Source organism: Tamandua tetradactyla, chromosome 14 (genome assembly GCF_023851605.1).
Source record: "Tamandua tetradactyla isolate mTamTet1 chromosome 14, mTamTet1.pri, whole genome shotgun sequence".
In the NCBI taxonomy this organism is placed as follows: Eukaryota; Metazoa; Chordata; class Mammalia; order Pilosa; family Myrmecophagidae; genus Tamandua; species Tamandua tetradactyla.
In genome coordinates, this window is record NC_135340.1 from 53,201,347 (window position 1) to 53,215,437 (window position 14,091).

Here is a 14,091-nt window from a genome sequence, read left to right on the forward strand (position 1 = left end):
CAATAGCATATATACAAAAAAGTTATAAATTTCAAAGCATAGCGCGATGGTTAGTTATAGAACATATTTCAGACTTTGACTTGGATTGCAATTTCACAATTTTACTTCTAGCTGCTCTAAAATACTGGAGACTAAAAGAGATATCAATTTAATGATTCAGCATTCATATTCATTTGCTAAATCCTATCTTTTATGTATAATTCCACCATCACCTTTGATCTCTCCATACCTCTCTTTGGGGTTGTTTGGGCTATGGCAAACTAAATTTTTGATATTGGAAGTGTTGGTCACTAATATGGGATAAGGAGGTGGAACTATCTGATATTCTGGAGAGGCTAGGTTAGGTTTCAGGACTTATCTGGACCAGGGACCCATCTGATGGTTGTAGGTTTCTGGAAAGTTACTCTAGTGCTTGGAACCCTTGTGGAATATTATATATTGCCCTAGGTGTTCTTTAGGATTGGTTGGAATGGTCCTGGTTTGGAGTTGGCAGGTTATGATAGGTAGCAAGGTCTACCTGAAGCTTGCATAAGAGCAACCTCCAGAGTAGCCTCTCGACTCTATTTGAACTCTCTGCCAGATACTTTATTAATTATACTTCTTTTCCCCCTTTTGGTCAAGATGTAATTGTTGATCCCATGGTGCCAGGTCTGGATTCATCCCTGGGAGTTATCTCCCATGTCGCCAGGGAGACTTTCACCCCTGGATGTCATGTCCCACGTAGGGACAAGGGCAATGATTTCTCTTGCACAGTTGGGCTTCGGAGGCTGAGGCTACATCTGAGCAACAATAGAGGTCCTCCAGAAGTAACTCTTAGGCGTGCCTCTAGGTAGTCTAAGCTTCTCCGCTACCTACATAAGCTTCATATGAGTAAGCCTCATGATGGAGGGCATGGTTATTGATTTGGGTGTCCCTAAAGTTTGAAACAGTATCAGGGGATTCCCTGATGGTAAGGTTTAATAGTTCCATATTCTTTCTATCCTCCTTCAGGGGACTTTGCCAATACATTTTGATTATCTGCTTAATATATTCTAGAATGTTTCCAGGCATTACAATATTCTATATAGGATTAAAGGACCTCTTTCTTATTCTGTGCACCCTGTGTTTCACTTGTTCAATTGAGCTATACAAATAGGTTGAATTAGATTATGCACTATAGAAAATTTCAGCTCCAGATCAAATAAACCTTTCTTCCATTGGACTCAAAGAGTATGTGTGGTTCTAAAATATAGACACTGTCCTCCTTACCCCTATGTTCTGAATTACTTTAACCTCAACTTGTTCGACTTTGTTCTTATCTCTAAATCTCAGGTTATATATATAAAACAGCCTCTCAAAATCCAGAAGTAATAATCACCACTCTGGACTTAATGTGTCTGCTCTAAAAGCTTACAATCTAGGCCCCTGTTTTCTTAAAAGCATTTTCTAAAAGTGACCATACCATTGTTGTTTTTTTGTTTCTGGCTTATTTTGTCTCACCATGTCCCACATGTTCATTCACATCGTTGCATGCCTCATGACATTGTTCCTTTCTGTAGCAGCACAACCTTCATTCATAAGTATACACCATCGTTTGCCAATTTACTTCTCTGTCGGTGCATCCTTCGGCTACCTGCATACATCAGGCATCATTTAGAGGGCCCAAAGTCCACAGTCCATCAACATTCTCAATTTTAGATAATTTCATTGTTCCCAGGAGACAGAAAACCAATAACATACCCTCACCAAACAGGAAATCAAAACCTCCTCTTAACTCTTGTCCCTCACCCCATTAATTACCTCTGCTGTTGCTGTGGTAATGAATGTTGATGGTTTCCTTTTGAACATAGTTCATAGCATGCAGTATTAGTTTTCTCCCTGTACCCTGAACTTATACACTCTTTATACAAGAATCATATCTTTGAAGTAATTCTCACAAGAACTCATTCATATTTCTACTGTGAGTCAGTGGGACACATAGGTCTATACAACCCCTTTCAATCTTGTTCATCTTCAATATGATAATATTACTTCTAGACCCACTAGAGAATCACCTTCACTCCTAGCTGTTCCCTTACATTGCTAACAGTTCATCCATCTCTAGCGTCTGTATATCTCTATGTCCCCTATATACTGTATTATAAGCCTCTGATTATACCTTTATGCTGGTCTAAAAGTGGGATCATGCAGTATCTATATTTTGTGACTGGCTAATTTCACTCAGCATTATGACCTCAAGGCTCATCCACCTTGTCATGTGCTTCAGTACATCATTTTGTCTTACTGCTGCATAATATTCTATTGTATGTATTTACCACATTTTGTTGATCCACTCGGCTGTTGATGGGCATTTGGTTTGTTTCCATCTTTTGGCAATTGTGAATAATGCTGCTATGAACATTGGTATGCAAATGTCCATTTGTGTCATTGCTTTCAGCTCTTCTGGGTATATACCAAGTAGTGCTATTGCTGGGTCACAGGGCAACTCCATATTTAGTTTCCTAAGGAACCACCAAACAGTCTTCCGTAGTGGCTGCACCATTATACATTCCCACCACTATACATTCCCATCAGCAGTGCATAAGTGTCCTAGTTTCTCCACATCCTCTCCGTGATTTATAGTTTCCTGTTTGTTTAATAGTAGCCATTCTTATAGGTGTGAGGTGGTATCTCCTTGTAGTCTTGATCTACATTTCCCTTCAAGCCAGTGAAAATGAGCATCTCTTCATGTACTTTTTTGCTCTTCAGAAAAATGCCTATTTATATAGCCCGTTTTATAATTGGGTTGTTTGTTCTTTTGTTGTTGAGTTGTATGATTTCTTTGTATATACAGGAAATCAAACCTTTGCCTGATATGTGATTTCCAAATATTTTCTCCCTCTGAGTTGGCTGCCTCTTTACCTTTTTGACAAAGTCTTTTGAAGGTAGAAGCATTTGATCTTAAGGAGTTCCCATTTTCTATTTTTTCTTTTGTTGCTTCAGCTTTGGTTGTAAAGTTTAGGAAGCTATCTCCTATTACTAGGTCTTGAAGATGTTTTCCTACATTTTCTTGTAGAGACTTTATGGTGCTAGTTCTTATATTTAGGTATTTGATCCACTTTGGGTTAATTTTTGTGTGGGGTGTAAGATAAGGGTCCTTTTTCATTCTCTTGGCTATTGAAATCCAGTTCTTCCATGACCAATTATTGAAAAGACTATTTTGTCCCAGTTCAGATGATTTGGGGGCCTTGTCAAAAATCATAGTTGACCATAGATTTGGTGGTCTATTTCTGCACTCTTGATTTGATTCCATTGGTCAATGCTTCTGTCTTTGTGCCAGTATGAAGCTGTTTTGACCCCTGTGGCTTTATAATAGGTTTTAAAGTCAGGGAGTGTTAATCCTCCCACTTCATTCTTCTTTTGTAGGATGCTTTTAGCTATTTGGGGTCTCTTTCCCTTCCAGATGAATTTGGTAGTTAGCTTTTCCAGATTTTCAAAGTAGGTTGTTGGAATTTTGATTGGTTCTATGTTGAATCTGTAAATCAATTTGGGGAGAACTGACATCTTAACTATATTTAGCCTTTCTATCCATTAGCAGGGAATGTCTTTCCACCTATTTAGATCTCCTTTGATTTCTTTTAGCAATGTTATGTAGTTTTCTGTGTACAAGTCCTGTATGTCCCTAGTTAAATTCATTCCTGGGTATTTGATTCTTTTAAGTGCTATTTTGAATGGAAATTTTTCCTTAACTGACTCCTCAGCTAGGTCATTGTTTGTGTATAGAAATGTTATTGATTTTTGCACACTGATTTTATATCCCACCACCTTGCTGAATTTGTTTAGTAGCTCAAGTAACTTTGCTGTAGATTTCTCAGGATCTTCCAAGTATAGTATCATATCATCTGCAAATAATGAAAGTTTTATTTCTTCCTTTCCAATTTGGATGCCTTTTATTTCTTTGTCCTGTCTGATTGCTCTAGCTAGAACTTCTTGCACAATGTTGAATAATAGTGACAGTGGGCATCCTTGTCTTGTACCTGGTCTTAGGGGGAAGGCTTTCAGGCTCTCTCCATTGAGTACGATGCTGGCTATCAGTTTTTCATATATTCCCTTTATCATATTGAGGTAGTTACCTTTGATTCCTATCTTTTGGAGTGTTTTTATCAGAAAAGAATGCTGAATTTTGTCGAATGCTTTTCACCATCAATCAAGATGATTATGTGATTTTTCCCTTTCAATTTGTTAATGTGCTCTATTATATTAATTGCTTTACTTGTGTTGAACCATACTTGCATTCCTGGTATAAACTCCACTTGGTTATGGTGTATAATTCTTCTAATGTGCTGTTGGCTTCGATTTGCTAATATTTTATTGAGAAGTTTTGCATCTGTGTTCATTAGGGAGATTGGCCTGTAGTTTTCCTTTCTTATAGCATCTTTACTCGGTTTGGGTATTAAAATGATACTACCTTCATAAAATAAGTTTAGGTAGAATTCCTTTTTCCTCAATATTTTGGAAAAGTCTGAGCAGGATTGGTGTTAGTTCTTTCTGGAATGTTTGATAAAATTCCCCCGTGAGGCCGTCTGGCCTGGGCTTTTCTTTGTAGGAGGATTTTTGATGACTGATTGTATCTCTTTACTTGTGATTGGTTTGTTGAGATCTTCTATTTCTTCCTGAGTCAGCTTGTTTGTGTGTCTTCAGGAATTTGTCCATTTCATCTAAGTTGTGTAGTTTGTTGGCATATAGTTGTTCATAATATCCTCTTATGATTTCTTTTATTTCTTCAGGATCTGTGGTAACACACCCCTTCTCATTTCTGATTTTGTTTATTTGCATCCTCTCTTTTTTTTCTTTGTCATTCTTGCTAGTGGCCCATCAATTTTATTGATTTTCTCAAAGAATCAACTTTTGGCTTTATTGATTCTTTCCATTGTTCTTTTGTTCTCCCATTCATTTATCTGTGCTTTAATCTTTGTTATTTCTTTTCTGTTTGCTCTGGGGTTAGTTGGCTGTTTTTTCTCAAATTCCTCCAGGTTTGCTGTTAAGGCCTTGATTTTTGCTCTTTCTTGTTTTTTAATGTAGGCATTTAAGGCAGTAAATTTCCCTCTCAGCACAGCCTTTGCCACATCCCATAAGTTCTGATGGGATGTTGTATTCTCATTTTCACTCATCTCCAGATAGCTACTGATTTCTCTAGCAATTTCTTCTTTGACTCACTGGTTGTTTAAGAGTGTGTTCTTTAATCTCCATATATTAGTGAATGTTCTCATTCTTTGGTTGTTATTGAGATCCAGCTTCATCCCATTGTGATTGGAGAAAGTGCTTTGAATGGTTTCAATATTTTTTAATTTATAAAGACCTATTTTGTGCCCCAGCATATGTCTATCCTGGAAAATATTCCATGAGCACTACAGAAGAATGTATAACCTGTGCTTTGGGGTACAATGACCTATATATGTCTTTTAGGTCTAATTCATTTATCAAATTATTTAACTTCTCTATTTCCTTGTTGATCTTCTGTCTGGTTGTTCAATCTATTGAGGAGAGTGGTGTCTGGGAAGTCTCCTGCTATTATTGTTGAAACATCTATCATTCCCTTCAGTTTTGCCAGTGTCTGTCTCATGTACTTTGGAGCTCCTTGATTGGGCACATAAACATTTATGATTGTTGTATCTTTTTGGCAAATTGCCCTTTTAATTAGTATATAGTGTCTTTCTTTGTCTCTTACGATGTCTTTACATTTAAAGTCTATTTTGTCCAATATTAATATAGCTACTCCTGCTTTCTTTTGGTTACAACTTGCATGGAAGATCTTTTTCCATGCTTTCACTTTCAATCTATTTGTATCCTTGTGTGTAAGATGAGTCTCTTTTAAGCAGCATATAGCTGAATTATGTTTCTTAATCCATTCTGGCAATCTGTGTCTTTAATTGGTAAGTTTAGTCCATTTGCATTCAAAGTTAGTACTGAAAAGGCATTTCTTGATTCCACTATCTTATCTTTTTTATTTGTCAGATCTATATATTCTTTTCCCTCCTTCTCTTTGTGGTATTTAAATTACCCTTAGTAGAAATTATCCACTGGTAAACCATGGGACACATACTGATTAAAGAGTATTAGATGGAAGGGCCAAGGTCAAAGAGTGACTTTGGAATGGAGTTTTCTCCTCCAAGTACATGATTGGGCTTTGTGTGGTGACAAAATAAGCTTGTACTCTGCTGAGCTTCTGCAGGTTTGGTGTACTTGATACTGACATATAATCATAATAGGTTAATGAAACTTATGAATATGACTTATGTAAGACATGCAAATTCAATGTATATCAGAAAATTAACACAGGAAAGACCCATGACAGCATCCTTAATGATCACAAGCTCTTATTCAAAATTATTCTTCATTACTAATCATGTAAATATCAGGGGAGAAATCCAATATTTCAACACACATAGGAAATCCTTTACTAAAAAGACCTTAATTATCTATTCATTGAGTTTTGACTGTGAACATTTTCAGTCATGAAACGTTTTACTCATAGTTTTCTCTAAGAGAAAAATTTATAAAATTGAAAACTGTAATAGCCCTTATCTAGAGATTGTTCTACACAATGCTTCTGTCACATGTAATGTCAACCCTTTTAATGAAATATAACCATATTGATTCATAGACATTCATTAGTGTAAGAAGCTTAAAAAAAGATCAAGTAATAAAGGGAATATACTGAAGAGAACATCATTGAATGTATGTAAATATTCTCTTGAATTTTCTATATTTATATAAGTGTGTATGTGCATGCCACTAAAAGGTATTTGTTTGATGTTATGTACTGGAACTCAACATCCTTGTAGTAAAATTCTGTACCCCTTGCTTAATAAATTAAATAAATAAATAAATAAATAACTCTTCGTGGTACTTTTCAGTTCTGTGCCCTCCTCCAGACCTCCCTCTCTTGTCTTTTTTTTTTTTCAGCTGGCAGAACTCCTTTTAGTATTTCTTGTAGGGCTGGTCTCTTGTTGACAAATTCTTTCAGGACTTCTTTGTCTGTGAAGACTTTAATCTCTCCCTCAGTTTTGAAGGACAGTTTGGCTGGGTACAGAATTCTTGGCTGGAAGTCTTTCTCTTTCAGGATCTTAAATGTATCATACCACTGCCTTCTTGCCTCCAGGGTGCTAATTGAGTAGTCTGAACTCAGTCTTATTTGATTTCCCTTGTATGTAGTAGATATTCTCTTGCTCCTTTCAGGATTTTCTGCTTCTCTTCAACATTTGACAGACTGATTAGTATGTGCCTTGGGGAAGGCCATTTGGATTTATTCTGTTAGAGTGTTTTTGGGCTTCTTTGACTTGTATATTCATGTCCTTTATGAGGGTTGGAAGTTTTCCTCCATTATTCTTCCTAGCCCTTTACTCCTCTCTTTTCCTTCTGGGACACCAATGATTCTTATATTTGTGTGCTTTGTTTTGTCTGTCATTTCCCTGAGCTCCCATTCTATTTTTTCCATCTTTTTTGCCATTTGCTGTTTTGAGTCTTTGAAGTCACCAGATATAAAGAATCTTCTGTCTCTTCATATCTGGTGTTGTGTGCCTCTAGTATGTTTTTTATTTGGTCAACAGTCTTTAATCTTTGTTTTTTCCACTTTTTTCTATTTATTCTTTGAAATTCCTCTTTATACTCTTCTACTGTCTTCTTGATCTCCTTTATGTCATTTGCTATCCTACTTATTAAGTAGAGTTGTATGAATGTCTTTGATTAGTTGTTCCAATGTCTGTGTCTCCTCTGGTGCTTTAATTTGGTCATTAGGCAGGGCTATATTTGTCTGCATCGTGATATGCTTACTTATCTTCTGCTGTCTTCATGGCATGTAAATGTCTTGATTGATTTACTTTGGGAGTTGATTTCTTTCAGTAGTCTAAGGCCTTGTGTTTGTGGGATGGTTGTACAGCAGGGAGCAGGGCACGGGGTGGAGCAGTTAGTAAGGTGATTTGTTTCAGGGCAGGTATGGGCACAGGTTGGGGATGTTATGCTGATGCTTCTGAATGTAGGTGCCCAGCAGCCAAGGAGGATGTAGCTGTGCAGGTGCACCGGTCTGGGGGGCATAACCCTGGTGTGCACTGGTCTAAGGCACAGGGCCCTTTGTGCACACGTGTAGAGCTGTGGCAGCAGATCGGCATTACACCTTCATGGACTGGGTGCCAGATGTGACCTGGCTGCACAGGTACTTTCTCAGAGCTGGGAAGTGATGCTGAGGGCTGCGTGTATGTGCAGTTCTAGGCCTGCTGTAAAGTGCAGTTCCCAGAGCTGAATGATTTGATTGGGGGCCCATGTGCATGCATGGGCCTGGGAGTGTCTTAAGCAGATGTGCTGAGCTCAGGGAGGGCGGGGTGAGGTGTGCAACATTATGGGCAGGGGGTAGGGGTAGCCTAGGTATGGAGGTTAGTGCCAGCAACTTTTATGTGCTGGCAACAGCCTGCAAGGAACAGGGAGGGGGAGGTAGTGCTCGGGAGGGGTGCAGGAGACATGGGTTGGGCTGCACTTGGGGTGGGGTGGGGGGCAGACATGTGCACTGGGGGCAGGTGGGGTGGGGGCACCTGGAGCGTGGGGAATGGGAGCAGGTTACGGGGTTCAGGTGCATAGGGTGTGAGGTGAGTCACCAGTCACACAGCTGTGCTGGTGAGGGTAGCCTTCGTGGAACGTGGCCTGGCTTTCTTCCTAGTCCCACGTTCCCATCCGTGCAGTCTCGCAGGCTCTGCAGCTCCGCCCCTCTGCACCAGGCTCCAGCTTTCTGCCTCTCAGTTTCTTGGCCTCTACAGCCAGGGCTGCCATATGTGGTGCAGAAGGCTCTCCGAGGTCAGCTGCACTCTCAAATTGCCGCCTCAGTCATCCTCCTTCTGTTTTCTGTGGAACAGGGTTAATCTCAAGCCACTCTAATCAGCCCTCTTCCCGGAAGTTCCCAGAATCTGTTCTTAACCGTTATACTATGCTGATTCTCAAATCAACTTTCTATCTAGGGAACTCATTCATAGAATTATAGCTAAACAGAAGATCCTTTTGCAAAGATTAAAATTAATTTAGGTCTTTTTTTATATCCTATTTTTATAGATACATATCAAATAGCCAGATAAGAACTTTCATAATTTGAGTTGATAGTTCCCTTTGCTATTAATGCTTAATTTAAAAATAATAGTTTAAAAAAAGAATGCTTAACTGTAATCACAGCTACAGGTGATTTTTGCTTGTCATAAAGAATAACTTTTTTGTCCAGTTTTTAGTCCCAGATTCGATGAAAAGTCTAATGAACTCCACTGCCCCAGGTTAAGATTTATGTATTTTTTCCTAGTGGGATGCTGATGAACAGGCATTTAACACAACTGTGAAACAGCTGCTGTCACGTCTGCCAAAGCAAAGATACCTCAAATTAGTCTGTGATGAAATTTATAACATCAAAGTAGAAAAAAAGTAAGTAATCACTTAAGTATAGGAAGTTTCACATGGGTTAGCCCTCAGGGAGGGGTTTTAAAGTGACACATATTTTATTGCCTTGTTAAAGTCTGATGTCTGAGAAACCTGGTATGTTAGAACTACAGCTGGCATCGAGTATATCTTGCCTAGGACTATCAATCACACAGTCATAATCTTGTCATTGACAAAACACAGTGGTCCCAGGGATAGCTATCCCAATTGTAATTTGTTCACCCAGTTAACTCCCTTGCAGAAATATGTTTAAATGAAAGAAAATAGCTGTGACTGCTTTGTTTATGTCCTTATGACAAAATGCCATTCATTCATTTATCCACTTAAAAGGCAGCAGTGAAGGCTTTGAGGTGAATGGTGCTCTCCTCAGGTACGACCTCACAGTACAGACCCTTGCCAGTAGTCACAGCTTCTGTAAAGCATGTACGTTTTTAGTGACTAGACTTCCATCTTGTTTTTGTTTGAACAAAGCTCCTGCAGTTTGTGTTCTACATTTTTTTACTAACTCTCTTTTTTACCCATTATGTTTACCTAGTCTCTCATTTTAATTTACCTTTTCCCTTCTTTTCCAGGGTGTCTGTGCTGTTCCTGTATAGCTACAGAGATGACTACTATAGAATCTTGTTTTAATTCTAAAGAATTGTCATTACATAAAACCAGGGGTTTATACTATGGAATGTTGTACATTCACTAAAATTTTAAAATAAGTTTAAATTCTAAGAAGCTGTCCTACAAAGTTGAGCTTTGTCAGTTTTACATATGTAATATATCTTTTTGAATATAATAAATGCTTTCATATATCTGCTGCTTTTTCATTGCAAATTAACACCAAAGGTTTCCTGGAAAGAAAACAGGCTTGTTCTTCCCATCACCCATGATTAAACATGAAATGCCAAACTAAAGAGCATTTTTTTTAAAAAGGCATTACCTTGGAATCTTTCATTCTTGATGATTTTATAATATTCATATTCTAAGGTGGTTAAGCAAACTCATTTGGCTGTGAGAACTCATTTCAAACGTGCTAAAATGAAAGATCTTTGATAATAAAATTATTCAGCCAGGTGAGAAGAATGCCCATGAATAACTTTTTTTTTTTTGAGGAGGGGAGGGGTGTGCAGTACAAAGACCAGGAAGTGAATCTGGGTCTTCTGCATGGCAGGCAAGCATTCAACCACTGAACAATCCATGCACCCCTCTACGAAATAACTTTCTATAAAATTGTCAGCTTTCAGTTCCAACAACCTAGACTATTCTGCTAGCCTATTCATTAATCACATCATTCCAGAATTAGTAGTTATTGTCAGAAAGTATTAAATGGGGTGAGGGAGAAGAATTAAAGAGACAATTCATGCTGATAAATAGATGAGTTTAATGAAACATTGCTCTTCACAGAAAAGGCTAAAGACCTTTTAAACTATAATCCAGGAATAAACAGTCGTGCAACACAGACCAATTAACCATGTCTAAAATAACCTGGCTTCTTACTACAACTACCCTATAAACATTGCAGCCCTTTTTCTGCCCTTCCTCCCTCCAAAATGACCCTACATTTCACATGAAACCTGCCCTTTATATGAAAGCAGCCACTGTGGGGGGAACCAGAAACCTGGGGGGGGGGGGGGGTGCCCAAAAGTAAAAACCCCAGAAAAAAAAAACAGCAATTCAGTGGTTAATCAGTGAAAGCAGGAAGTCGGGTACCCTTCACTGTGCTGCTTTGCTCTTCTTGCTCTTGCTCTTTTTGTCCCTCTTCTTCAGCCCATCCATGTTGGCTCTCAATAGGCTTGAATAAGCCTGAAAAACAGAGCATGACCTTAATAAGAAGGGTTACAAATTGGTGAAGCAGCTGCTCCATTTCCATAATGAATTTAGGGTAGCCAAAATCAGAAAGCATGCCTGTTAAAAAGTATAATACCATGGGATACTTGCATTTTAAGGAAAATGGTATAGAGAAAAACACTTGCATGTTATAGCAGCTTCCGCAACACTCGCCCACGGAAAGTTAATTTTTAGCTTTTTTTAAAACATAAAAAGGGTAAACTGCAGGCAACTTTTTGTTATCAGAAACTAAGGCAACATATTCTACTAGTCTTTTAAACTAGAAAGGAAGACAGTGTTGATGCTAGAAGCATGTACCATTTACCATTTACATTGGTAAAAGTTACCAAGAGGAAGCAGTGAACCCAAATATCAACCTTAACCCAGTGTTCAGTATTATGCCAACTCTGCCCTGAGAAAAGGGGACATAGAAAACACCAGAAACTCACCATCTGAAACTTATTAACTTCTTTGGAGCTCACCTGGAAAAGAAGGCAAAATGAGATTATAATCCCTGTTATTTATATAGGAATCCTCTGCCCCAACCCAGATAATCTCAAAAGCTTCATGAAGACAACCTCTTAATCTTTATTTAAAATTTGGAATTCTTCATAACTTCAGGAGTCACAGTACACTAAAGGCTATTTTCCTTCTTTAATTTCCTCTATCTGAAAAACAAAGTAGCTCTGTACCTTTTCCCCACACAATTGAGGATTGCACCCAAACAGGAAGGAGGCAAAAACAAGTCCCTAAAGAAGCTATGCTTTTCACCTGTTGGAACCTCTTCCACATTTTGCAGTGTTTTCTCCTTAGGGTCTGAGAGATGTCAAAAGACTTCTCAGTATAAATTTTCTGTGCAAGATACATGTAAACCACTCACTCCCATCTTACTTTAAACCTGCCTTTCATTCAGGCCAATTTTAGCACAATGCAAGCTACCACAATAAAAGAAATTCTACTCTGAAGAAAATTCCTTAGGTTTTCATATTTCATGATACCCAACCTAATTTTTAAAATCATATATGCTTGCTTCACTGTAAGTCTTTATCAAGATAATTTGTAAGAGAAAACTTATCAGCTAAGTCTCATGAATGTCCTATACTAATATAATTGGACAGTAGTCTGGATCTGTCCCAATAAAATAAAGTACTCATCTAGGCAGTCTCTTGCTTTGCCATATTCAGCCTCCACTTTGAAAGGGAAGACTAGAGCTCTTGACGAAATGCAGAAATATTCTCTCAACCTAACACACAGCTACATTTGTTCCATGAACCACAAATACAAAAATAATCAGCTTTAAAGTATTATCTGTTCATTGAACTCCAGCACAAGGGACAAGGAATTGAATATGTCAGCTGCTCCTTCAAGTATCATAGGGGTAATAAGGATTAATATGCTAATTTTATTAGGGTTTCTACAAATGGCACAGGAAGGTAATAGCTGGGGAGCTACTCAGTACTTATTTACTAGTTCTTATTTAGGAAAAAAAGCCTGGTTCAGACAGACCCCTTCCTCAAAATTAAGTTTAAGTCTTTAGACACCAAAACTGTAGTGTTAGGAATCCAGCTCACCACAGTGCTGATCTTCTTTTTCCCATCAGTAGCTCTTAACAGACACTTGTTGTCAGAAGGCTCAAAGCCCTCCACAGTACCTTTCCTTGGAATGGGTTTAGTTCGACCGTCATCTGCATTAAAAATACATTCTGAAGAACACAGCCACATCGACTGGTAGACAAAAAGTTAATAGTGGGGAAAGGTGTGAAGGGGATACCTAATCCTCCCCCTGCTCCAGTTTTGTTAACCATATCATCCCCTATCGCCGACAGTTTGGCCAAACCTTACAGAACTATATACTATGGTTCCACAACGGAAACATGGTAACGTCAAAGCAGATTAAATCCAATAGGAGCGGGGTTTGGGATCCTTGACGTAAACAACAGTCCCCGATATGCCAGGGGCCACAGCAGCCACGATCGCTTTCTCCATTTTCTCAGTCCTGAACGTGCCCAGAACAGGGAAGATGAAAGTGAGGGGGCGGGGATCCGCGGCAGATTCCGCCTGTGGCTCCCAGACACTGAAACCTGGACCGGGGCATCCTTCGGCTCCCAGAGTGCCCTCCCCCAGCTTCCCTCCGGCCTCGCCGAGACCACGGCTGCTTACACTTCTTTAGGGTGATGAACACGCTGCCCGACAACCGGCACTTCTGGAAGAGCCTGGTCAGCTCCGTCAGGAACTGGAACACAACAAGCCCGGCCCCGTTAGGCGACCCCAAACCCCACCACGCCAAGTCCCAGCCCCTCCCGCAGAAAGGAACAGAGTCCCCAAACCGTATCGGTCCTACAACAGACCAAATCTGCCTACCTGCTCGCTCTCCAGCAGCACCATCCTGGCGCTGCTGGCTCTGCTCCGTCAGCATAAGCCGCAAGCAGTAGGGAACGGAAGTCTCGCCGGCCTGGGCGGGACTTCCTCTATTCGGTTTCGATTCTCCCCCAATTCCGGCCTCCGCCCTCTCCTCGTTCACCCTCCCGGCGCCTGCGCTCTGTGACGCTGCGCCTTGTTCCGAGGAAGAACTACCGCGACAGTCTTTAGGGCGTCGGTTCTGGGACTCCACAAAGAGTGGAGAGAGCCATAAAAAAAGGTTTGATGGAAACAAAAGGCTGTGTTTATCCCGCTATAGGTTGGGCAAGTTAACTAACAGTTTAGGGCCTCAGTTTTCCTCATCGTTAAAGTCAAGGTAATAGTACTTGTTTCGCGGTGTAGTTGTAAAGATTAAGGGAGTTATATTATTAAACACCTAGAACAGGGTCTGGCACATAGAAAGTGCTCAATAAACGTTACTGTTGTTTCATTA

The 14,091-nt window shown here is 39.4% G+C and overlaps 2 protein-coding genes across 3 annotated transcripts in view; one reads left to right on the forward strand and one right to left on the reverse strand.

Moving 5' to 3' along the window:
* EIF2AK4 (eukaryotic translation initiation factor 2 alpha kinase 4) overlaps window positions 1-10,226 on the forward strand; it is a 120,787-nt gene extending 110,561 nt beyond the window's left edge. The window contains exons 38-39 of the mRNA XM_077127431.1: window positions 9,293-9,411; window positions 9,999-10,226. Coding sequence (XP_076983546.1) covers window positions 9,293-9,411; window positions 9,999-10,056 — 177 coding nt within the window. The 3' untranslated portion in view covers window positions 10,057-10,226. The remainder of the gene's footprint in view (window positions 1-9,292; window positions 9,412-9,998) is intronic.
* Window positions 10,227-10,775: 549 nt separating this feature from the next.
* SRP14 (signal recognition particle 14) lies at window positions 10,776-13,736 on the reverse strand. 2 transcript variants are annotated; one of them, XM_077127432.1, is made up of 5 exons: window positions 13,602-13,736; window positions 13,401-13,473; window positions 12,813-12,925; window positions 11,691-11,723; window positions 10,776-11,217 (listed from the first exon to the last, which is right to left on the reverse strand). In XM_077127432.1, exons 1-5 carry the CDS (start codon window positions 13,623-13,625, stop codon window positions 11,128-11,130), a joined length of 333 nt encoding a protein of 110 aa, XP_076983547.1. In that variant the 5' UTR covers window positions 13,626-13,736; the 3' UTR covers window positions 10,776-11,127. The 2 variants fall into 2 exon arrangements, with proteins under 2 accessions (XP_076983547.1, XP_076983548.1); XM_077127433.1 differs by lacking the exons at window positions 13,401-13,473; window positions 13,602-13,736 and adding an exon at window positions 13,012-13,175.
* Between the last annotated feature and the right edge of the window lie 355 nt (window positions 13,737-14,091).